Below are 25,732 nucleotides of genomic sequence, written 5' to 3'. Positions count from 1 at the left end.
TAAGGTGAGAATCTTTGCCAATAGAAAGGCGCTTAACATCTTATTTTTGAAAAGTTATTTATCTGTCTTTTTCAGTATTCATAAGTAGAGTGATGTTAGTTTTCAAAATATTAGTAAAATGCTTATTATCCAGTGGTGATGTGTGCAATTTTTAAAAAAAATTTAGAACAAATAGCTGGAGCTTTAGTGTATGAAGTCTCCCATTTAAAATATCTTTAATTATTCCTTTTTTATTATTTTAGAAATTTGGTTTGTTTGCTCCACAATGCATATTTTCTAGAAATTTATAGGGAGAAATTTGTGTCTTCTTATTTTAAGTAAAAGCAGAAGAAATTAGCTGGTTTACGTGGGTTCCCTAGTTTCTGCAGGGAAGACAGAGTAATGTTGAAGGTTAAAATTTTTCCAACACTGGTTGTCTTATGAAGCTTGCATATACTGGCTATAACATACAGGTAATTGTGGAAGTATCTGTCCCTGCTCTCACAGGAAACAGTACCTTCCCCTGAACCAAGACTTTTGGAACAACTGGAATTCTTGCAGGTGAAATGCTAAAATGCAGTGCAAATAATAGCTGTTTGGTGACTGAGCACTGCATTTGATAAAGCATTAGGGTGTACAAAGCCCTTTCACAGAACTGTTTCTAGTCCTGATATTTGTCTCATTGCAATGAAAAGCAAAGTAGGGAGTCAGACTAAGGAATACACACTATCAAGTTTATCAAGCCTCTTAAACACCTACCTCCAGCTGTAGTTTGATTATTTCATTTTGCTTTTCCTTTTCTTGACTTAGTAACTTTTCAGTTAACTCTGAAATTTCTTTCTCCTTTTTCTTTATTAGATCTTTGTGCTTTTCTTCATTTAATTCAACTGAATAACACAAAATATTTATTCATTTAACATTTCAAATATGTGTACACTTCTTCAATATTGTGAATAGTTCAAAACAAGGTAAATTTAATTAATAAAACTTTTTAGAAGTTGTTTTATGTTTCACGTGTCGGATAGATTTTATATATTTTTGGCAAGATCCTGAAAAATGTTTGAAACACAAAAGTCACTCATAAAATGCTTTTGGGCAAAGAAACTAATTTGTACTCTTAAGCATCGACAACTTAGAAAATATGAGGTTCAGTGGTTAAAGTGTGATGCAAAGTTTGGATTCTGAGGTTTATAGAACCTCACTATTTGACAACTCCAGAACTATAACAAGGCTCTGCTTGTTGTAGCCTGGCTAAGGCGCCGCTATCCTGTTCTTTAAGTGCTGTTACCCTGACCTTTGTTTCAACTCTGGTTTCTTATGAATTACCCCCTTCCAGAACAGCAATTTGGTCCCGAAACCTACTGACCCTTGGTTGTAAAACATTTGCTGACCACTAATTGTAAAACATTCGGTCCTGGGACCGATTGGCTCTTGGTTATAAAACATTTTGCACAGATCAACTCCCTTTTTTTATAAGCCCTCCTTTTTCTCTTCTTTGCGGTTTTTCCTTATATAAACTCCCTGTAACCTAACCTGGTCACACAGCTCTGCAGATTCCAATGCAGGTTGTGTCGCTAGGTACCAGCTAAAATAAAGCATTCCTTTTAAAGACGTCTTGCCTGTGTTTGAACATCTTGGGGCCTCGTTTTGGTGGATACAACACTGCTATACTCATTCATATGATCAGGCTTCTCTCATCTTCACATTTGGCTGCATGCATCACTGAATTTTCTCTTTTGTTAATGATTACACTCCTTTGCAATTCATCTCTTTATGTACTAAAAAACATTGATCTAAATTGCACCTTTTTGAATTTTTTTTTTTTTTTTTTTTTTTTTTTTTTTGTCTTTTTGAGACAGGGTCTCACTATGCAGTTCAGGCTGGCCTTGAGCTCACTTCATAGCCCAGAATGGTCTCAAACTTGCAACAATCCTCCTGCCTCAGCCTCTCAAATGCAGGGATTACAGGCATATACCACAATGCCTGGCTTTAAAAGAACGTTTTATAAACAGAATCACACTATACGCAGCCCATTAAATCCAGTTTCTTTCATTTACCATAATGTTAGGCTTTTTACCTCTTTGGTACTGGGACTGAAGTCAGGGCCTTACATATGCTAGGCTGAACTGTACCAGCCCTTTACTACTTTGCAATGGTATCACTAAGTTGCCAGACTGGCCTCCAACTTGCAGTCTTCCCGCCACAGCCTCCTTAAACATGAAATGTTTCAAGGGATCACATTGTCAATAAGTAGGGCATGTGGTCACATCTTGAACAGGCACAGAGAAAGGGAGGACAGGTGAAGTAAAGCTTGTTTCTTTTATAAAAATCCTTTCATGATAACACAAGGACTTGTACAAGAACTACCAAGTGGTCATCAACCACAGATACTTGATGACCTAAGGACCTCCCAATAGGCTCCACCTCTCAGCAATGTGACCCTAATCATTTAATCACAATGAAATTTTGGGGGGATACAAAACCATATTCAAGCCTCTGCAGTGCTCCAATGAAGAAATCATCTGCTTAGCTTCCAGACGCAAACCAGCTTTTTGGATCTAGAATTGACTGGTTGAAGATATATTTAGGTCACTAGGAAAAATAAAACACTCTGAAACCTCTCTTCTAAGAGTACCCTGAAGAAAGGCCCACAGGAACCACTGAAAAGCTGCTGCCTGAACCCAGGTGGAAATTAAATGTGTAGCCAAAGGGTAAACAGCTGTAGCTATGAAAATGTATCTTTTATATCTACACTGTGAGATAGCAAAATTGGTTTAGAGTTTTCATGACCAGGTTGGGGCTCCTAGCCAATAAGTGGTTGTGGTACACAGAGTAAGGCAAGCTTGTTTCTGAAAGTTGCAGAACTCTTTTCATGGGCAATTTTTTCTCAGTTTTACTGAAACTTTCTTAGAAATGGGTCATGGTCAAAGATTTTTCCCACTCAAAATTCCTTCTTTCCTTTGCTTCTGCACATGATTTTCAGTTTGTATCAGAACTGACAGTTCACACCACACTCTTCTAATTCCCTATCTGCCTTCATAAATGTTTTCGCCAGAAAATTTATTGAATGTTGTGATCATCAGTGCTGCTCTATCAACTTCATCAGACTAAGAGACACTGAGCAGATTAGTAAAGCATGTTCCTGGTTATACGTGGGAGAGTCATGGAGGTTGGGCCTTGGGTACTACTATACATGGACCCTCACTCTTCCTCTCTGGTACTACCTCACTTTGCTCCTTGGTCACCAAAAACTAGGCAGCTTTGCTTTGCCACACCCTTCTGCCACAAAGTTTCTGCCTTGAAGACTGCTGACCATGGTGTACTCTCCTGAAACCATGAGCCAAACTAGAGATAAATTAAACTTTTCCTCCTTTAAATTCTAGGTGTTGGATATTATCTCTCAGTAACAGGAAAACTGATCGGCACAAATGTCTAATCAAGTCTTAGCATTTGCTTCTCAGAGGACCCAAATTAACTCACTGTCTCTTAAATTTTAAGAGAAACTGACAATTTTTAAAGAGGCTGTGTGATTTTATAGTCTCATCAGCAGTGCCTAAGAGTTCCAATTTCCACATCCTCATCAACACTTGGCATTGATAGCTTTTAATGACTGTTGGTTTTTTAAGACATGTAGTATTTCATTGTAGCTTTAATTTGCATTTTGCTTTTTAAAATGTATTATTTATTTTTTATTTTAAAGATAAAATGCAACAAAATAAAACAGAATAAAGTCAATCAAAACAAATTAGTGAAATTGGTACAGAACTTCAAAGCAGGATACTAGGAAATTAACAATAGCTCCTATAGTATATCTTGTTATGTTCACATTAGTTGTCCACTCCATAGACATAGCAAAATCAAACCAAAATGAAACAGAATAAAACCAATGAATACAGAACACTGAAGAAAGCAAAATAATTAATCATAACAAAAGAAAGCAGTGAGAACAATAATGGACTTCAAAGAGAGAAGAAAATCTCCATATTTGTTATACTGCATACTGTCATCCTCCCAATAGATGCTAAGACGTCAGGCCCAGGCCTGCAAAATCTCCAAACAATGCAAGCATTCAGTTGCTCTTTGTATTTCAGTAGCTATTAACTCAGCCTATCCACTGAACCAGCTGGCTACTTACAGGTGGTGGGGTAGTGTTGGTGGTGGTGGTTAGGATTAATTCTCCGCCAGCACACCAGTAGACTCACAGGAGGGACTATATGACTTCTCTTCTTGGGCCCGCATGGCTTGCACAGCTTACCAGAAAGGCTGGCTAGCTGGCTTCCTGATGGGCTCCTCCCAGTCCCAGCATCACATTTTGCTTTTAATTAACATATATTTATAGCAGGTTAATATGTGGCAATGCATAAAACCTATCTTAAGGCAGTGTTCACTCAAGAATACTACCTATTGTTCAGAAAATTTACATGTACCTTTGAATTTTTTTTATTATGTCATACAATTCAATAGATAAAAATCTTACCTTTTTTCTGCATATCTTGATAAAGTCTGCTTATTTCTACCTTATGTTGCTCCTCTTTGATTTTCATTTCATATTCGAGTTTGGCGATATTATTCATATGTTCCTAAAAATTGTAAGTAAAATATAATATTTTACTTATAAAGTATATTTTACTTATAAAGTATATATTAAAATGATAAAATCAAGCTAATTAAAATAACCATTATCTCACTTTTTTGTGGCTAGAATATTTAAAATTTATGATTTAGCAAATTTTCAAGAATATTGTCATTAATTATCATTACTACGTTTCAATTACATGTTTCACACATGTCTTCCCTACCACAACTTCTGTTCTAGCATCCCCAGTAATTACAGGTCCCATTAAACAAGTACTATATCTTCTGTTTCTGTGCTTTCCAAGACAAAGACCAATTTCTGACGTAAGGATATAAAAACAATGTCTTTGTTTCATTTTTTTTAAGACAAGGTCTCAGTATGTAGAATAAACTGGCCTTGAACTTGTGGCAATCCTGCCTCAGCCTTCTGAGTACTGAGGTTACAGGTAGATGCAGCCATACCCAACTTTTTGAATTTTTTGTTATTGAAACAATGTTTTTTTATCTTCATTTGCTGAATATTCATCATCAGTGTTTAGCATATTATACATACTTAAAATATTTGATTGTATTGTATGAGTAAATGCCCTTACAATATTAAAATACAATATAAACCAAAGCTATAGTTTATATTTTATAGTTTATAGAAGGTACAGTCATATAGCTAGAAAAATTACTGTAATTTTTGAAAGTGAGCTGAACATGTATTTCTCAAAATTATATAAATATTCCTAATTCCTAGAAAAAGATTGAGAAGTACCCATGGTAAGGATTAATTTTATGAGGAAGCACCAAAAGAAAGATAAATTTGAAATTTGAAAATTTCTCGACAGTTGTTGAAATTACCTTCATAGATTACTGATACAAAAGGATGACTAATTGTGCCAATAGGGAAAAGAATGTTCAGTGTAGTAACGGGAGAGGAATCCCTCAAAGATAAATTTTACAATTTGCCAGGGTTATTGTTGTACACAAAGAAATTAGTTACAGGCCTAAAATGTAGGCAAGAGAAAAAGAATACAGAAAAATAAAAGCTAAGTAGGATAGTAGGAAAGAATAACAAAGGCAAGTATTCTAAAAAAGTCTTTAAACATCATAAGAATTAGGACTTACCAAAGCATTCTCCCTATCTCTATCTCAATCTCATCTCTTCCTTTCTTCCTCCCCCACTCACTAATATCTTGATGTACATTTGTTGAATTGGAATGCCAATATGAAATATTTAGATCAGAGCTCTTAGCCTAGACAAAACGAATGCATTTTTCCAGAGTCCATTAACTTCCTGAAATTTTATGCAAAATTTGTATATTTTTCTCCGAGACAGTTCATAACTATTAACAGATATTCAGTGGTATTGAGGAGATAAGACCAAACAAGACAACAAAAAGAGTCAAAATGTACTGGTTTATACATCTATGGTTAAAAACAGGCTGAGGATTTAGCTCGGTGTCATAAGCACCTGCCTGACATCTATGGTTAAAAACAGACATATATTGTTTCAGATTACCCTAGTTCAAAGGATACAGTCCAGATTCCTATTTGTGCTACTCATCCTGCCATTCAATTGTAAGAATGGCCAATCCTACCCAACTGCTGTAGATGAATAACAGGCTGAATGTCACAGTTGCAATTTTTTAATATATGTGTCTAGGTTTCCAGACAGTCAATTAGAAAAGCCCCCAACAGAATGGCTTCAAAAAACAACAATGAATATATTTGCTTCTTTGAGAAACCACAAGAGAATGTTCTGTGTACCCTTCTATCTCTACTGCCTTTGCTACCTGAAGATTCTTCCATTAAAGTGGTAATGAGATGATTTTTTCACTCCTACCTCCAGGCATAAGAGTTATCCTAACGTTTGGGCTGAGCTAGACTTTATCAGTATGTTTTCCTTCACTTAAGCCTCAGATAATGGATTTACTTTCTTCTTTTTTCTAAGGGGACCAAGAAATAAATCACAGTTGGTTGCTCTTTTTTTTCTCCTTTGTTTTCTGGGAACATTAAATTTCAAGGGATAGTCTTTGCTCATATTCTTTTTAAGCGTTTTCTATGTTTAAGTCATAAAAATCCTCCAAGTACCACAAATACTACCATTAAGAATCTACAGATTCCTTCTAAAAAGTGGTTCTCCATAACTGTTGGCTGTACCTGGAGGTTTTGTATCAGTCGATTCTCATTTGATCAAGGTAACTTTTTAGTTTCCATTGCAAGGAAGCTGATTAAGAAATTCAGAATCTTGGTACATGGTTTTCTCTTTATTTTCCACCTCTTTGAACATTCATATAATATGAAGACAAAGTAATATTCTAGGGCTTGAAGTTTTAGAAGGGAAAAGGTGAAGTTGTTTTTTTTTTTTTTTTTTTGCTTCAGGTAGAAGCTGACTTCATTGCCTAAAATCTAAAGCAAGTATGTCTAACCCATTGCATAGGAGCTGTGTAGGTCTGGACAGCTGTGAATGTAGTACCACAAGATCATAAACTTTTAACATTATTATGTGAACTTTAATGATATTTCTATGACTTTACTGTGCATACTAACTCTGCCTCTTGTGACCACCACAGTCAGCATAATGAATCTGTGTGTCAGAGGTTACAAGCAGTTGTGTGGCTTGGTGAGTAAAAGGCAGCAATTTCTGACAATGGTATTTCAACTTCTCTATATGCATGTGTGCTGGTGAAGACAGGTGGTTACTATAACTAAACAGGTGTGTGAATTTTTTACTTATTTAAATGTGGGTTTATTTCACAAAAAGTTAAAATATAAAAAACAAAAGAAATGTTGTTACTTACACACATTACCTGACATATTTGATACGTGGCCCAGAACAATTTCTCTTCACTCAATGTGACCCAGGCTCTACAGCCAAGATATGGATGGGCTCAGGAAAGAATAAAGGAAATAAGGAAAAGAAAAGGAAAAAAGAGTGTTGTGCATCTCAGAGGTACTTAAACTATCTCAAAACTGATGATGCAGAGCTAGATTTTCCAAGCACAGAACCAAAATTACCTCCAAGACCAGAGAATATTACTCATGGAGTCCTGGGCAGGTTTCCAGAATTAGTTTATTTCTTTCAGGGGCTCCTTACATGAGGGATCATACTGGATTTAGAAAGGATCCTTCCTGTTAAAGTCTATTATAGATCCAACCTGAGTTTTGGAGACCTCAGATTTGTCAGATGTTGATATATTGGCTCTTGAGAGATAATAAAATGTTACCATGATAAACCTCCCAAAGAGCAAAGAGAGGCACCTCACATTCAATAAATACATTTTGTTTCTTTAGCACTGTGTTATACATTCTGCAATTGTTATTATTGTACTGTTCCTATAGAAGAGAAAAAATGCAGCAGAGGGTATGGTGGCCAGTGGGAAGTAATTAATTTGTGATCCACATAAAATGCTCACTTTATTTGGATGATGCAATGATTATCCATATCATAAAACAACTACAGACTGATTTACTTTATAATAAAAAAGTTTTAAAATGTTAATCAATAGAGCATGCACTAGCATAAAACACTATTAGTGCAATGAAAAATGTGTAGCAAAATAACTAGGGCTCTTTTAGTTAGGAAGAAAAATGATGTATTAATATATTCCACTTTGGCTGGGGATTTAGCTCAGTGGCATAAGCGCCTGCCTTGTAAGCAGGCAGTCGTGAGTTCGATCCTCGGTACTGATAAAAAGGAAACAGACAAAAAAAATCATTAATATATTCCACTTTATAAGGAAAAATTTATAGTTAAAAACATATTACAGTGACACAGGCATATGCTTTCTTACAGCAGCATGTCTTAGTTACTTTTCTCATTGCTGAAACAAAATACTTGACACCCAAAGTTAAAGGGGGGAAGTTTATTTAGGTTCAGTTTGTGGAAGTTTCAGCTCTTAGTTGGCTGGTCTTAAGGTGGAAGGCATAGCAGAAGGGCACTGCAGAGGAGAAACAGTTCATGGCATGGAAGACAGAAGGCTAGAGGCGTCAAAAGCAGCAATCAGCAAGTTACAAGCAGAAAGAGACAACAGCCCTCTTTCTGTTCCTTATATTCCATACAGGCTACCTGCCTTTAGGTTGAGTAGCACTGACAGCCAGGGCACCTTTAATCCTAAGCATCACACCATGAATTAATCCCAGCATCACATCCTTAATCCCAGCATCACTCTAGATCCAGCCACCTCCAAAAAGTCCTATCTATGACTGCATGAGGCTGTAGGGGGACATGTAGTTATGATCCACAACAGCACAATCCATAATAAGTAAATCTTGGAAGTGGCCATTAATAGATAAATGGATAAAGAAAACATGACATTTATACACAATGGAGTACCACTCCGCCATAAAGAAAAATAAATTTATCTGTAGGAAAATAGATGTACCTTGAGACATAACGTTAAGTGAGATAAAACAAACACACAAGCTTAAATATCACATGATTTCTCTTATATGAGAAACCTAAAGTCAAAATAAAGAGCAAAATAAAAGACAGATAATAGGAAGTAGGGAAATAGGTCTTTCTTAAATGAGAAGGGGATTAAGATATGTGTGAAGGGAAGGGAAAGGGATGAATAAAAGGAATTAAGATGTATTATATACATTTACCAACTCCACACAAGAAATATAAACATTATGTACTACAAATATGTCCTAATAAAAACAAACAAACAAAAAGATTAGGAGTCTCAAAACTTGGATCAGTTTTAAAATAAGTTTTCACTTTTTAATAATTTCAACACACAAAAAATACAGATATATATTATATCTACATATAAATGTTGGTTTTGTTTATTAATAAGAACAACCTTTTTATAATTTGAATAAACAAATGTTCTATAAGGATCTAATTAAATACAATTATACATAAACTTGCCTGCTCTTGAGATTTTAGCTTTTCTTTTGCTAAATCAGCATTTCTTTTCAGTTCTTCATTTTCACCTATGTGAACATAATCAAAGAACAACCAAATTTATAGCATTTTTAATACGGCAATGCACTGAACATTCTCGCTTCTTTTAATGTAGGCATTCAACAAATATATATCTAGCACCTTCACTGGGAGTATAGGAACAGAAAGTTTTTGTTTTTTACAGTGGAGATAGTCTAGTGGTGAAACAGACATATAAGTATTTATAATATGTCATGATTAGAGGTAAGAAGAATGTCTGAAAGACTGAGGGAACTTGGGGAAGAAACAATTTATTATGAAGTCAGGAGAAACTTTGGAGAAGAGGTACAACCTGAGCTGTGAGTTAGGGATAGGAAGGAAATTGCAGTTACATGTACTGTACTATACACCATACACTGAAACTGGAGGAAATAATAAACATTTAACTGCTCAATTTTAGAAGTCCCATTCTCCATGTCAGAATAAACTTATGTGTGACGAATGATACGCAATGAATTTAACTATGGAATAAGGAACATTATTCCATCTATTAAAAATCCCTGATTTTTTCTTTGATGTTTTTAGATAAAAATAAATGTAAACAAGAATTTCAATCTTTTTCTTGTATCTGAATATATCATCTTTTATACAAGCCATAAATTCCTACTGGAAAGATTTATGCATATAAAAGGAGCTATAACTTTTCTTTCACTGTAACTGAAAAGGCTCACAAATACCAAGGGTAATTGATTTACAAGGTCAATAAAGATATTAAGAAACTAGATTATTTTAGAGTCATCTGCCATCCTCAGTGCGAGGGTGATCTTTTGGCTGCAAACAAGAAGTGTGAAGCAATTTCCAGCATCACACATAGTCACATAACAACCAGGAAAACAGAGTCAATCTCTTGTAGGAGAAGAAAATTTCCTCTCTCAGAGCTGGGGTACAATTAACTTCCCCTGAGGAAGATGGCTAAGTAAACAAAGGGTTAATTTCAGAAAAAAAACTGTATTTTTTTTTAAGAAGAAAAATTAGCTACTGGACAGAAAATCATTGGGTTGTTGAAACAGGTAAACCAAATTTCACATATTTATTTATAGGCATCACAGTTTAGAATCCTCACCTTTGAGATGGTGGTATACTGGCCTGCAGGTCAGAGAAAAGAAATGGGAGGAAAGTAAGAACTAATGGTAGTTTTAAAGATACCTCTCAACTAGAAAATTACAAAGGAAGTAACATAATTATATTATAAATATTAAATAGAATATTTTCAGCCTTAAAAAACAAGTAATTCAGTGTTAAGTATGTGATTATGCTTGAAGTCCTGGATTTGATCTCCAGCAATAACCTCTTAGAGAGATAAAGAATATTTTGGCATTTGTAACCGCATGGATAAACACAGAGGACACTATACCAAATGAAATAAACCAGATGTACAAAGACAAATACTGAATGATTTGAATTATATGTCTAAAGAAGTTGAACTTATAGAAAGTAGAATAGTAGTTACTAGAGGTTGTATATATGGGGAGGTACTTGGTCAAAGACGGCAGTGTCAGCTATAGCAGAGAAATAAGTTTAACAACCTGAAGTTCAATAATATGAATTGTAATTGATGACGTTATATATATATATATATATATATATATATATATATATATATACTTGAAATGTGCCATATTATACATTTGAAATTTGCTAGAATGGTAGATCTTAAGCGTTATTACCCTCTCCTCCACATACATAATTATGAAAGGTTAGTATCTGTGATCGTACGAATAGCTATTTTGAAGAAAACAACACAACATAAAAGCTAGTGCTGATTTAATATCATCTTGTTTTGAAGTCCCATCAAGCTGTGGTACATCTGTTTCCACTGGCTTTAACATGTTGTATCTTACTATATTTCACTATATGCGATAGTATAAACAAAATTTTTTATAGGCAAAGAGATAATCTAGAAACTGTTGTTTGTTTTTTATTAGCTGGTTCTAAATACCCTGCAATTCTTTCATTCTCTTGAAGGGCTTCACATTGTCTTGATATGCTTGATGCTATAGCATACGAAGTTACACTCAAATAATTCAAGGAAAGAGGCACTATGGCGACTACTATTATGTTAGATTATCTGGTGGTGAAACACAATGATGCTTAAATTGTTCGGTTCTGACCTGTGCTATTCTGTTACAATGTCCTCTTTTATCTAAATCTCCTCCCTTTTTAAAAATTAATCTATTTTCTCTCATTTTTTTAATTAAGGGAAAACAACTAAAAAATAGTGGGACATATTATAGTAACTTTTTTATTTTCCTATTAACTTGATTTGAACCCCAGTATTGCTCTCCCCATCTTGTTTTGTCTGATTATTCTATATTCTATTTTGTTTGATAGTATCAAGTTTGAGGGTATAGGCAACCACTTTGAAGGCAATAAGATACACTATAATGGCCATTATGGTTTGACTGTTATCTTTTTTTGAAATCCTGTAAGGTCTCCAGTGTAGGTTTTATTGGTTTTGTTCTGCACTGTTTTGATCAATTCTATTATACCTGATGATATAGGCAACTCAATTTAAAAATAGCAAGAGGCACAATGTTCACCACTTTAGATCACCTGGGTTTCTATTTTTGCATCATGTACTATGCCCACCCTTCTGTTCTGACTCTGTTTTGCTTAGTCACGTTTGGTTGTATTCTCTTAAAAAAAAAGTAATAAGAACTGTGGGAGTAATAAAACCCAAAAAGTGTAATTGTTATTGTAAAAAAGAGAGGAAAGGAAGGTGGACTAAGGGATATAACCGCAGGTATGTTTGAGTGGGTAGGATGGAAAACCATATTACTGAGCTTTTGTTGGATCACTGAACAGAATGGTCTCCAATATCACTGTATGAATATCCACTTCATATGTTTTAATTTTATAATTTGGACAACTGTTTCTAGGAAGACAATATGCAAGCTATTAACCAGTGATTTCTTACGGTATATTTTTTTTCTTGAAATTCTGTATTACTTGTACTCTTTTACTGCTTTTTTATGTCCTTTCTTTTTCTTTAAATAAAAAAAAAAAAAGAAAGGTAATGGATGTTAACCAATAATGGTGGTGAATTGTCTTGGTTATTTTTCTCTTGTTGCTTAGACAAAATACCAGGCACCCAAAGTTAAAGGGAGAAAGGTTTATTTATCTCACAGTTTGTAGAGGTTTCAGTCCACAATAAGCTGGCTCCAAGGCAGCTGGTAGGACAGACAGGAATTGTAAAGGAAAAACAGTTCATGGAGGGGTGAAGTTGGCAAAGCAAGCAAGAGGGGCAAGACAAGCCTCTTTCTGTACCTTATATTGTATCCAGGCCAGGATTAAGGCAGTGCCAAACTAATTAGTGGACTGATATAGCCCCACCCTTAATCCTAAAATTGCATTATGAATCAATCACACACTGTAGATTTAACCAACTCTGAAAAAGCCTCACCTTTGACTGCATGAAGCTTTGGGGGGGGTAACTAAACACAAGCCATAACATTATTATTTCACTATCAAATCATCAAATTGTACATTTTATATATAATTGTAACTGTCAATTTTATCTCAATAAAATTTGAAAGAAAAAAATTTGTACTGCCAAATCTGTGAAAAGATGGTGTGTTTGACTGTTGATAATTATTTGGTACTGTTTATAAAAGCCACTGGCTAATACATTCATAATTTTTAATAGAACTTTAAAGTATTTAATTTATAATAGTTATTTTCTTTTGAATGAAATTCTGGAGGAGTTAAACTAAATATTATTTGGTTCCTGGGATAAGAGGCCTGGAAAAGACCACTTACTTCCACATATTTATTTAAACCACATAGGTGTCACATAGGAGGGAAAAATTGTTCAGAGTCCTCAGCTTTAAGATAGTATCATGATGGCCTCAATTTTAGGGAAGAGAAATGGGAGGAAAGTAAAAACTAAAACTAATATTATTTTTTGAGATATCTTTCAACTAGAAAATTACAAACACAGTAACATGCCAAATTAAAGAAATGACACTTAACATCAATATTTTACCTCACTAACATATGTAAATTGCTTTATTCATGAGTGAAAAGAGAAGCCTAAGATAAATACTTATTTGATGTTTTATGTTGGCAGAGGTGATTAAGGTAATTAAGTCTAATAACTGATACAGTAGAGGGCAATCTTACAGCCAATTAGGAAGAGTATAGAGCACTTGGTCCCTGTTTTGCACATGTCAGGCTCATTGAGTTAGCATAATTATTAAAAATAAGAAAGTAAGTATGTTGGCTTCTTGAACAAATACAGTCCTAGTCTATGACAAAAAATTAAATGGTAAATCATTATTGTGGCTTGCAAAGAATATTCATGGTTTAACTAGTAAACGTCTATCTTTCAAAACTGAACACGTTTATAAAGAATCAAGAATGGCAATAAAAATAAATAGAACTTTGCATGTGTGAGTTCCCCTGGTGATGTAATCAGGAATTTGCAAGGAAAACTATTTACATACAGGACACATACCTTTATAGTATTATTATATAATGGTTAGTCAAAGAGTTAAATACAAAGGAAGTACAGGAAATCTGACCACATACTAAAGACCTAAAAATCCAACTGAGGGCCTGAATCTCATGGCAATATCCTGCATGAGTTCAGCTAAAAACCTAGAGCCCATGACAATGGCCCCCATGAGTCCAACTGGAGGCCTGGAGTCTACAACAATGACTCATGCAAGTCTATTTCATGGATCTTCTCTGCGAAGGCCCAAGGTCAGTGGTGGAAGCCAGAAAGTCTGTGCCAGCGGGATGAGGGATCTGTGCCAGTAGGATGAAGGTTCTATACTGGAGCCAAGAAGCAACCCTCAAAATAAACACCAGGGCTCCTCTGAAAAGTACCACAGCCATCCTCAGCAACAACAAGGTTCTAGACTCCTTCAATAATGAGAATAGTTGAATTCATATCTGGAAGACAGCGTGACAACCTTCTCATGGAGATTGAGCAGCACATCATCTTCCCCTCTGAAGTCAGCAAGTGATGTTCATCGTAAGGACCAGAGCTCCCCAAAAGTAAAACACAATACATTCTCAGCAACAACAAAGCCCTAAGCTCCTTTGACGATGAAAACAGCCAAGTTCATTATTAGGAAAGAAGCTCATCAAGCTCCTCCAAGAGAACCCATGGCAACAGTAGAAACAACAGCACCAAACAACACTATTCTTCCTTTACAGGTCTCCTTTTTTATGCTGGCAATAGTTCTCAGGTGGGCCATCTACACTCAGCACTACATTGATTCAGTTCACCGGTGTTTAAGTTGACCATCAGTTTTCAATCCACCATACCTGGGTTCAACCAACAATGAGTCAAAAATATTTAAAGAATCGTGTCTGTATTTTACACATCTAGATTCCTGTCTTATCATTTTTTCTCAAGTAACACAGTATAACTATTTATATAGCATTTACATTGTGTAAGGTATTTTAATGTAGAGATGTTTTAAAGTACGGGTAAAGGAAATAGATTTTATGCTAATAGTATGGTATTTTATATGAGGTATCTTGAGTTTCTACAGACTTTTGGTATTTGTGATGGTCCTGGAAATATTTCCTAGTGGACACTGAAGGACAACAGTATACTTCTAAACACTTAAAAGTAATAAAAGGACAATTATGATCTACCATAAAACATCTGATTTACTTCAGACAGAATGATGGAATCGTTCTGTTCATCACAGTATTTATTTTATAATCTTTCAAAAGTATTTTTAAGGGCTGGGGATTTAGCTCAGCGGCATAAGCACCTGCTTTGCAAGCAGGTAGTAGTGAGTTCGATCCCTGGTACTGATAAAAACGAAAAAGACAAGAAAAAAAAAAGTATTTTTAAATATAAGTCTTGCTACCAGCTGATGAACTGATTCTCATTTAATAGGAACTGACTGTCAACAAAGTTAAAAAATTATTTTTTAACAGACGTTCAAACCAATGATGCTTTCTTAGGTTTTTTTCTCCAACTTACCTTTCAAATTGTGTTGATATTCAATAGTCTGCTGTAGCCCTTTTATCATATCATGAAGAGCAGCACATTCTAAAACACAAGATAAATTTATCTGAAAATCCTTTACCTTTATTTTGGAATTACCTTCTCAGTTGAAATAGTTAAAATGGTAACTTCTCACTGACGTAAATATCTCTAAGTAAATTACATAATACCTTTCTTCTCCATAGTACTGGGAATTGGACCCAGGGCCTTGCATGTGCTAGGCAAACATTTTACCCCTAAGTGATATCTCCAGCCACAATTCTTTCTGAGTTATTTTATTTTGAGGTAGGTTCTCATTAAGGTCCCCAGGATAGCCTCAGGCTATCCTGATGGTCCTGCCGCAGCTCCCTAAAAAGATGAGATTACAGGTGTGCTTAGTGTGCCTAGCTGACAAATACTTTTTAGTCACTCTTTAAGTCAAGTGAGTTACAAGATTTAGGAAAGAGTTTTCTAAGGCACCGTACAGTAGAGATCCTTCCACGTGCCTTAACAATATCTGCCCTGAAAGTAAGGCACACCTGGACCCACCTGGGGAACTATGAGGAATATCCATTTTTTTCATGAAAAACCTGCTAAGAACAGTGAGTCAAATTACATCGTTTTATGTAACACAGAGGACAGACATAGTAAGATGTTTTTCTTACTGTCCTTCAACTTGTTCACTTACTAGTTATGCCCAAATTTTAAGGAAGGACATTACAATCAAAAACATTTACTCAATGATATGTGTTACAAATCTCCCTAGCCCAAGTTTTTCTGTGTTTTGATGTGGGGTTTTGGAAGCTAACTGGAAGATTGGAGTGATATACTCACTACTGGATAAATCCATTGATGAGTTCACAGCTGAATGTGCTATTGGGAGGTAGGTCCTGGTTGGAAGAGGTGGGCATCTTTTGGAAGGGTGTATTCACCTGGAAGGAGCATCATCTAGAAGAGGGTATTCTTACCTCTTTCTCCTCCCTTCTCTTTACACTTCCTGACTGCTGTGAGGTAAACAGCCACCCAATGCAGTCTTTCATGATGCGGTTTCTGTGTTAGAACCAGCTGACTTTGGGCTGAACCCATTACTGACTGTGAACCAAAACAAATCTCTCCTCCTTTAAGGTGTGGGTGTTAAGTATTTGTCTCAGCAAACTGAAAGTGACTAATACAAACTCAATGATACTTTACCTAGCATTAGCAACTTTGTTGTCAGTGGTTTATTAATGGAAGACAGAATCTTTGCTGTAAAAACTAAAGTCCTAATATGTGCATTTAAGCCTTGATTACAATTAGTTGTTAGCAACAGCCATGCATTTGATGTGGAGCAGCAGTGTTGAGAAGTTCTGTGACTTTGGCAGTCTGTCTTTAGGCTCCATAGCAGCAAGGACTAGTTTTGGTATTGCCAGCCATTTGTTCCCAGTACTTAAAGACTTGTACACTGTAGGCAATTCACAAATATTTGTTGAGTGATTGATGTACAGATAAGCAGTTTGCTGTAAGTCTGAGCAGCAAAGGGCTAAGTGGAAAAGCTCTCCTGAAAATAATATTCATTCTGTTGACTAAATGCAAGAACCAATATTGTGATTCACCTTTTGATTAGAAGGTCTTGCCTAAGTTGCCATATACTTTCTTCATCTATGCTGATAGAAATAAAAGTGTTCTGCAAAAGTTAAAAAGTCTTGTGTAAATATTAGGTTCAACTATTGTGGCCTTTCACTTTTTCTTCTCCCTGTTGTACCTAACATCCACACAAAGATCTCACCATCATTACTTATCTCTACTTTGCAGTTTTCCAGTAATGGAATGTTAAATTATGTTTGATAGACGTTAGCTGAGAACTTGGTTTGTGCTAGCTGATACAGTTCAAAAATAAAGATACTTCCTGTAGTCACTTGTCCTTGTATCTTTTATTGTAATGAATCTAGCAATGAATGAAATATGGTAACTTGTTACCTCACTAGTTAGCAACTGAAAGTACATTGGATTTGTCTCCAAAATGTGTATTTTCTTAAGGAGTGATGATAGGAAACCAGAAGGTAGATTTTTAGAAATGAAGGAATGGGATCAGTGCAAGACAGAGGAAAGGGGGAGAAGGGTAATAAAAATGATCAAAATGTATTATATGCACGTACTAACACATCAATGAACATTAGTATTCTGTCTTACTGGTATGCACAAATAAAAAAGTGTATTTCCAAAATGTGAACACAAGGTGGCTCTCTTACCACACTTTTTTCTACAGGGAAATTAGTTCAACAAAGAATTCTTCATAAACTCCAATACCATTTTGTGATTTCAAATGGCTTTCAATTTTCTTTGCAAATCTTAATCTACATTATCTTTTCTGTTTGATTTTACTACATGATATGAAGAATATTGTCCTATCAAATTCCTATAAACCAGAATTCATAATATTAAGCTATTTATTATAAAAATTAATAAGCAATATATAAAAATTAGGATTTGATATTAAATATAGGGTTTAGCAACTTGGGAATTAATTCGTATTTCATAGAGCAGTTAGAAATATTAAGTGCAATTAAAGGACTAATGTAGTCTGGAGCTAAAATGTCCCCCAAAAGTTTATATGTTAAAGGTTTGGGAGGCTGTGGAACCTTTAAAAGGTGGAACCTATTAGAAGGAAGTTAGGTCATTGGGTGCATGCCTTCAAAGGGAACTGCATGATCCTGGTCTCTTCCTTCCTTTCATACCTAGCCATGAGGTGAGTAGGCTTCCTCTGCCATGCACAACCAGTATGATGTGCTGCTATAAACTTAAAGCAACAGGACCAGCCAGGTGTAGTGACATACCCAAGGCCAGCTGGGTGTGACTCCAGTTACTTGGGAGGCTGAGGTGGGGAGATCATTTGAATTAAGGAGTTTCAGACAAGCATGGGCAACCTAGTAAGACTGTCTCAAACAGAAAAAACAAAATAAACAAATGAAAAAATCAACACCCATAAGTAAAAAACAAAAGCCAGCCAAAACCAACTGACAAACAAAAAACCAAAAGGAAAGGTGCCAGTTGGTTATGAAAAACTGTAAGCCAAATAAATCTTTCTTTTTTTTAAGTTATCTTAGGTATTTGTAATAGTAACGGAAACCTGAGTAACAGAAGTATTTAAAGAAGTTTTCTACAGTGTTTGGTCCTCAAAACTAATATTACAATCTTGATCGCTCTTAACTCTGTGATGCAACAATTGCACTTTTTGGTGTTTACCCAAGTGAGTTGAAACTTCTGTCCACATAAAAGTCTACACATACAGGTTGACAGCAAAAACTCACAGAATGCACAGCATAAAGATTAAGCACTAATGTAAACTATGGATTTCACTTAAATGTTTCAAGAATTACAACAAATGTACCACACAAGTGTGAAACAGGGAAATTGGAGGGCATGAGAGACTATATGGGCATTCTTTGTATTTTCATTTATGTTCCTCTATAAATCTAAAACTGCTCTAAAAATTCTATTAATTAAACATTCAAACTAACAAAATCTTTGTTCATTTCTACATGCTGTATCACACACTTAGAAATGTCTTCTAAATTATAAAAATAAAAAACACGTTTTATTCTTTTGGTTGTTTCATCTTTTGACCTTTAATAAACTTTTTTAGGACATTTTTTGATGTAGAGAAAAATTGTGAAGATATAAAAGTTATAATATATCCTATATGTAGTCAACTCTATTATTATTATAACACTGTATATTAGTATATTTGTTATAATGAACCAATGTTGACATGTTATTAGCTAAAATCTGTACTTTATTCAGATTTCCTTAGTGTTTCCTCAATGTCTTTTTTCTGTTCTAGGATCTCAGCTACCATACTATATTACATGTATCTGTCATTTCTCTTAAGCTTCTTTTGGCTGTAATAATTCTAATTTTCCTTGTTTTTGATGACTGAAAGTTTTTCTAAGTACTAGCCTGGTATTTTGCAATGTCATTCTAAGAAAATTTGTGTGATGTTTGTCTCTTGATTAGACTGGTATTATGGGTTGTGGGGAGAAAGGTCATAGAGGTAAAGTGTCATTTTCATAATATTATATTAAGGGTACATAATACCAACATGATACTACTTCTGGTATTGATCTTGATCATACAGTTTAGGCAGTATTTATCTGGTTTTCCTACTGTGTAGTTACTTTCCCCTAGCCTTTTGTTCTTTCCCCTCTATTTACTTATTAATTTGTTTGTCTATACATAAGAGAATGAATTTGTGGATATCCACTTTGGGTTATAATACAATGCTATTTTTTTTTTTGGTACAGGGATCAAACTCAGGACCCTGCCCTTGCCAAGCAGGTACTTACTTACACCACTGAGCTAAATCCCTGGCCCCAGCACTATTGTTTTTGTTGATCAGCTTGCTCCAGCTTTGCATAGTGGGAGCTCTTTCAGCTGATCTCTTTGTTCCTTTTGACTTACTGCATTATTGAAGGTTTTGTTTTCTTTTTGGGCACTTTTTTACTTTTTAGCACTACATGATACTTCAAGTTTATATTATTTATTTCCTGCCCTAGTTCTAGCCAGTTCTTATTATTAGATTATTGAATGAGACATCAACATATATGTATTAGGTGTCTCCAATGATACTGAGGTATGGCAACTTTTATGTCCTCTAACTGTCCTAGCAAAATATATAAATGCAAAACTTTCAATTTTAGTCCTAAAATTATCAACTCATCTTACTTTTATTTTTGCATAACTGTGATGTTATGCAAAAACATAGATTTCCCACTATGGTTTTATAGGCTTATGTATTAAAATTTGCTACTTCTTAAATGAGTAGCTTCAGACAGATTATTTAACTTCTATCATTCTATTTCTCTTGCTGAAGTTGGATAAAAAATAGAAATCTTACCCTTTTAGAGTAATACTAAGGATAAAATGAGATGATAGACTGAAAAGTTCTATGTGAATTTTTTTTTTTTTTTTCTTTTTTTTGAGACAGGGTCTCGCTATGCAGTTCAGGCTGGCCTTGAGCTCACTTTGTAACCCAGGCTGGTCTTGAACTCCCAACGATCGTCCCGTATCAGCCTCCCGAGTGCTGGGATTACAGGCATGAGCCACCATGCCTGGCAAGTTCTGTGTGAATTTAAAACATTTTATAAATGCATAACACACTATTAATTAACATACTAAAAATACTCTCATTAGAGTTACTGTTTCTTCAGGCAGCAAAGAACTAACCTTTTTTAAATGAAGTTTCCTTTGTTTGAATTACTTTTAATAAGCAGGTAGTCTTTTCCAACTGAATCTCCAGTATGTTATTCTTTCCACTGGTTTCTATCATTTTCTGTGTAAAAAATAAAATATATCTTATCACCAAATCAATGCTGCTATTTTGATTCTTTTACTGAGGATATGAACACTAATGAGAATATGTATGAATCACTTAACATATGAAAATCTAATAGTTATACCTAGAATGTAATTTTAAATAAACTTTCTAATTTATTTTTGATTTTAAAGTAACATAGTAAGGTTGGGAATGCAGGTCAGCAGTAAACAGCTTGCCTAGCTTGGGTCTATTTCCCAGCACTGAAAAGAAAGAACACACTAAAATGTTTAAACTGACAATTATAAATGATAAGCAAAAATAAGACCTAACAAGCTAGTAAAAACCACTTTCTTTCAACTATTCAGTCTTTACTGTCATGGTTACTGATTCTTAGCTAGATGCCTGTAGTCCCAGCTACTTAGGTGTCTAAGGCAGGACAATCTCATGAGCCCAGTAGTTCCTAGTCCCCTGGGCAACATAGTAAAATCCTGTCTCAGAAAACAAAACAACAGAAACCACACACACACACACACACACACACACACAAAGCATAAAAACCAAAAACCAAAACCACAATAAAATCCCTTATGTATGCTCCCAAACTACTTTATGGCTATATGATTACAGAAAAGAATCATATATATTCTATCCTACACTTTGGCTTTTCAATTTAGCACTATTATCTGGGAGAAAATACCATATAAGCAATATATATATATATCACTCTTTTTAATAGCATCATAAAGTTTAATTTTTGAATATATTATAATTTATTTAACTAGTTTCCTATTAGAATTTATTTTGTTTATACTGTTTTTGCTATTACAGACAAGGAATAAATACTCTTCAACAAATCTCAGTATAATAAATCTGCAAGTATTCTTCAAGTAGCTACAAAAATTATCAATTCCTGACCAATTTTGTATAGTCTAAACATCTGCCCATTTCTCCAATTTCATTATTTCTGGTTTTATTTTAATGCATCTGACATATTATTTCATCTTTTAAGTTTTATCACCTATATGCATCTGTAAAATGTTAAGAGTCAAAGTATGATCACAAGGCTACTGTATCAAAAACTGGAGGATTCTCATAAGTTTGAGGCCAGCATGAATTAGTGAAACTGTGTTTCAAAAAAATTTGAAGAACATTATATATATATATTTCCCCATAAAATTAATCCCCATAAAACCTCATACTTTTGTTTACCAACAGTGCTTCTCATTTCTTCCTTTTATTTAAGAAAATCTCTTAGGAAAACTCAAGATCATACTTTTAAAAAAGCTCTTGATGTTCGCCCCAAAGCTTTCACGAAAAGTCTTGAATCCTTGGAATGTGAATAAATAGAAAGGAATAGTAAGAATAGAACACAGGCAGTTCCTACTTCTCTTACACTCTGACATTATTAACACACTTCCTAAATCTTTATTTACCTACATTGTTTTTTAAAACAGCTATTCCTATTCTTCTCTGGCAGAAGAGGAGGAAAAAAAAATTCATTACACTATGTGCTTATGGGTTGATTTATATTTGTTCAGTCAAGAAGACAAGCCAGGCATGGTGGCACTTGCCTGTAATCCTAGCACTTGGGAGGTGGAGGCAGGCGTATCACCATTAATTAGTCAAGGTCAGCGTTGACTACATGGCAAAACTCTGTCTCAAAAAATTTTTTCTTGCAAAAATCAGGAAAAGAGAATAGATAGAATAAGGAGAAAGGAAACAAACAAGTCATAATGGCAGGAGATTGAAAGATTAGTCAACTTGAATTTTTATTAAAACTAGTTCTGATTTTATGGACACACTGGGCATTTAAGTATTTTCCTTTTAACTTTGACAAAAGTACACCAATTGTTTGATCCTCTTCCCTACACACATTTTGAAATGCTATGCAAATGAGTAAAAAATCAGACATATTTTAAATACAAACTTTAAGAATGAGACAGGGCTTAGCAAAATACATTTTAAAAATTTGTATCTTTCTCCTAATTTTGTGTTTTTCTTCTCATCTTTTTCCATTGGTAAATTGTTCAATTTTTCTTATATATTATAACTATTTGCTATTTTTACATACCTTTTCTATCTGTGAGAAATCCTTTATAAGTTTGTCAATATTCACATTGCTAATCTTTTTTGTACATTCGTTGCTGCTTTGATCCATGCTTGAACTATTGAAAAATAAGATAGTGTTAAGTAGATAAAAAAGATTTAAAGTATCAAAATAGTGGTCATGACTCAAACACTAATGTTCCTATACTTCACTTACAAAGCACCTAACTTGAGTTCCATTTTACTCAAAATTTTTGTTATACCCAGTATTAACAAAGGTCAAATGCATTAAGTATTCTCCATTCCCACCCAGCCAAATTTTCTCTAAACAAACCTAAAATTAGTGTAAAGATATGCATGCATTTAGATAGATATTATTTGTCTGTATTATAAAATCTAATCATGCCAAGGTCTGACACATCTTTTTGCCATCCGCATGGCTGGACTTAAAATCTGATGCATTATTAAAACTGGGACATGACTTCTACATTTACGTACTGGCAATTTAAGAAGGTAAACGTATTTGTCTAAGTGTGCCACAAATATTTTTTGACCATCTGCTAGGTTTCATATTGTGTTTGGTACATGTCTGATAAAGGACATACAGAAATTAATGTACTTAAAATGATCTCTATGTACTTACTCTTGTAGAGTAAGATTAACCTTGGGGAACAGCCAGTTAATTGTTGAAGTGAAGAATAAGAGTTTTAGTTATGTATTTTTAGTTGAGACTGTAGATCAGTGGCAGAGCATTTTGCCAAGGAAGACTCAAGTCTAAGGTCAGTACCCTAGCAATCCAAAAGCAAACAAAAAACTGATTACTAATATTCCATTGGCAGCCTGCCATCAATCTCAGTATTCTTGGAGGTGGAGTCAGGATTGCAAGTTTGAGGCTAGCCTGGGCAACTTAGAGATTTTATTTCAAAATAAAAAAAATTAAAAGGGTTTTGAGAGTTCTGGGTTCAATTCTAGAGTACTGCTGGAGAGTATATTCCATTTGCTATCATTCCATGTTATTCCTTTGGTTACATTGGCCTGGCCAGCCAAATACTTTCTATGCCTCTTAACTGACCTCTCCTCCAATTTCCTGTGACCGGATCCTTTCAGGGGTTATATAGTCTTGTCCAGTAAACCAGGAACAAGCTGGTGATTCAGTGCTTATTATATTCTGTCCTGAGCAGCAGAGACTGATTTTTGATTGTCAGGATCCAGCTGCAACTCTCCCCATAAGTAAGCGACCGCCTCACTTCCGGCCGTGACTTCAGGCCTGCTAGCTTGAGTTGCAGGCCTCCTCTTCCAGATGCCGGCAGCCAGGTTCCCGAGGCGCAGCACTAGGAGACAGGCTCAGGGCGTCTCCCTACCTCACCGCCACCCTCGAGTTTTCCAGGCCGAGGTCTACAGCTCCGGGTTCTTTGTGCCGCGACCCGGCGTCTCGAGGGGCCTAAGTTTAATTCAGAGGTGGGGACCGAAGACCTGCAGGTATCAGACAAGTAGCTGGGATAAAACCTTGTAGGGCACAGGATACTGTGAGGGGGTATGCAGGAAAGAATCTTGAGAAAAAAGGGAATTCGAGCCACCGAGGTACCTACTGTGGTTTCTGAAGGTTTCTTGCCCTCAATTGGCGTACGTGCGGTCCGGTCCGCCGTTGATTATTGTCCCCTCCATAGCAGGCCACTACCCAGAACAATGCGCCCGCGCTTCTCCAGGCCTGGTCTGTGCCCAGTCCTGGTGTTCCCACCACCACACTTCCGGTCTTCTCCAGGTTGGCCCCAGCTCCTTTCCGCGTCTATTGTTGCCTGTGGTTTTTAGAATGTGGGATCTGCGTTCAGTGACTGCCAGGTTAGCAAATCTTTCCCTAACCAAAGACTAAATCACAGTGGTTTATTTTGATTTGTGAGACAGTACTATTGAATAAACAATATTCTATATTTGTTCTTGAATTTTAAAAATAGACTTTTAAAGTCAGTTAATAGAGTTTCTCTAGGGTCTGGCCTCTGCTAATTAAGGCGTGGGCTCTTGCACATATTCAACGCAGGAATCATATATCAGTGAGTGATCTTCGGAAAGTTCTAAATTATACTGGTCTCAATTTCTTTATTGTGTGATACAGATTAATAATAATAATGGCCACGTGGCATGGTGGTGCATGCCTGTAATCCCAGTTCTAGTGAGGCTAAGGTAGGAGAATCGTTGAAGTTCAAGACCAGCCTTGGCTACATATGTGTGTTCCAGGATAGCCTGTGCTATATAGTGAGACCCTGTCTCACACAAAACAAAAAACAAAAAACAAAAAACAAAAAAAAAGAAGAAGAAAAAAGAAAAAAACAAAGAAAAAAAATCAAAAGCTTATGAGTGAAAAAAGAAATTGAAAAATAGTAATAATGCCTACCTTGTAGAGCCATTGTGATAATCAAGTGAAAAGATACATTTAGATTATGCTTAGTGAAGCTCTTTGCTGAAAGGGTTAAAATATTAATGATTATAATTTTAAATAATGTTCACTGACAATGTGAAAAATATACTTACTTCCAGCTTTTGAAAATGAGAGATATGAGATTTATTTTCAGCAATTTGATTTTTCTATGGAATTCAAACTTTGGCAAGTAGAAAAATGTAAACTCTAATAAGACTTTATTGTTTGAAAGGTATGTATAGTAGAGTGCAAGAGAACTGGATCAAAGTGGGAAGTCTGGGGTGTGACCTGCTATTCAGGCAAGGCTTCTTGACACTAGTAACAGCACATAGCAATGCCCATCTAAATCTCTGGTTTTATCAAATTAAATGTTACACAGGACTAATGGCATGATGGTTGAAACAAGTTGATTTTATGACCCACCTAAAATGCTCTCCTTTCCATAAATTGTTCACTAATCATATGTTTTTATTATATAAAATATTTTAGTATTTTCATGTCATTGTAAAGACTGAATTAAATCTCTGTCTCTTAGTG

The 25,732-nt window shown here is 35.0% G+C and overlaps 1 protein-coding gene across 1 annotated transcript; it reads right to left on the bottom strand.

Moving 5' to 3' along the window:
• Positions 1 to 687: 687 nt before the first annotated feature.
• On the bottom strand, positions 688 to 25,134 carry Ccdc152 (coiled-coil domain containing 152). Its single transcript, XM_063258119.1, has 8 exons — positions 24,372 to 25,134; positions 23,855 to 24,255; positions 22,808 to 22,901; positions 20,646 to 20,751; positions 15,441 to 15,509; positions 9,419 to 9,483; positions 4,457 to 4,559; positions 688 to 866 (listed from the first exon to the last, which is right to left on the bottom strand). Exons 3-8 carry the CDS (start codon positions 22,892 to 22,894, stop codon positions 727 to 729), a joined length of 570 nt encoding a protein of 189 aa, XP_063114189.1. The 5' UTR covers positions 22,895 to 22,901; positions 23,855 to 24,255; positions 24,372 to 25,134; the 3' UTR covers positions 688 to 726.
• Between the last annotated feature and the right edge of the window lie 598 nt (positions 25,135 to 25,732).

Source organism: Cavia porcellus, unplaced genomic scaffold (assembly GCF_034190915.1).
Source record: "Cavia porcellus strain 051 isolate PalLab524CR breed Dunkin Hartley unplaced genomic scaffold, mCavPor4.1 scaffold_11, whole genome shotgun sequence".
NCBI lineage: Eukaryota > Metazoa > Chordata > Mammalia > Rodentia > Caviidae > Cavia > Cavia porcellus.
This window is presented reverse-complemented; position numbering and strand designations above follow the sequence as displayed.

What these genes read in the sequence shown, in the direction of transcription:
- Ccdc152 (XM_063258119.1), bottom strand. Translation starts at nt 22,894, where the DNA reads ATGGATCAAAGCAGCAACGAATGTACAAAAAAGATTAGCAATGTGAAT. An exon ending in ATTTCTCACAGATAGAAAAG is followed by an intron (nt 20,752 to 22,807) that starts GTATGTAAAAAT and finishes TTTTTTACACAG; the next exon opens with AAAATGATAGAAACCAGTGG. An exon ending in GGAAACTTCATTTAAAAAAG is followed by an intron (nt 15,510 to 20,645) that starts GTTAGTTCTTTG and finishes CTTGTGTTTTAG; the next exon opens with AATGTGCTGCTCTTCATGAT.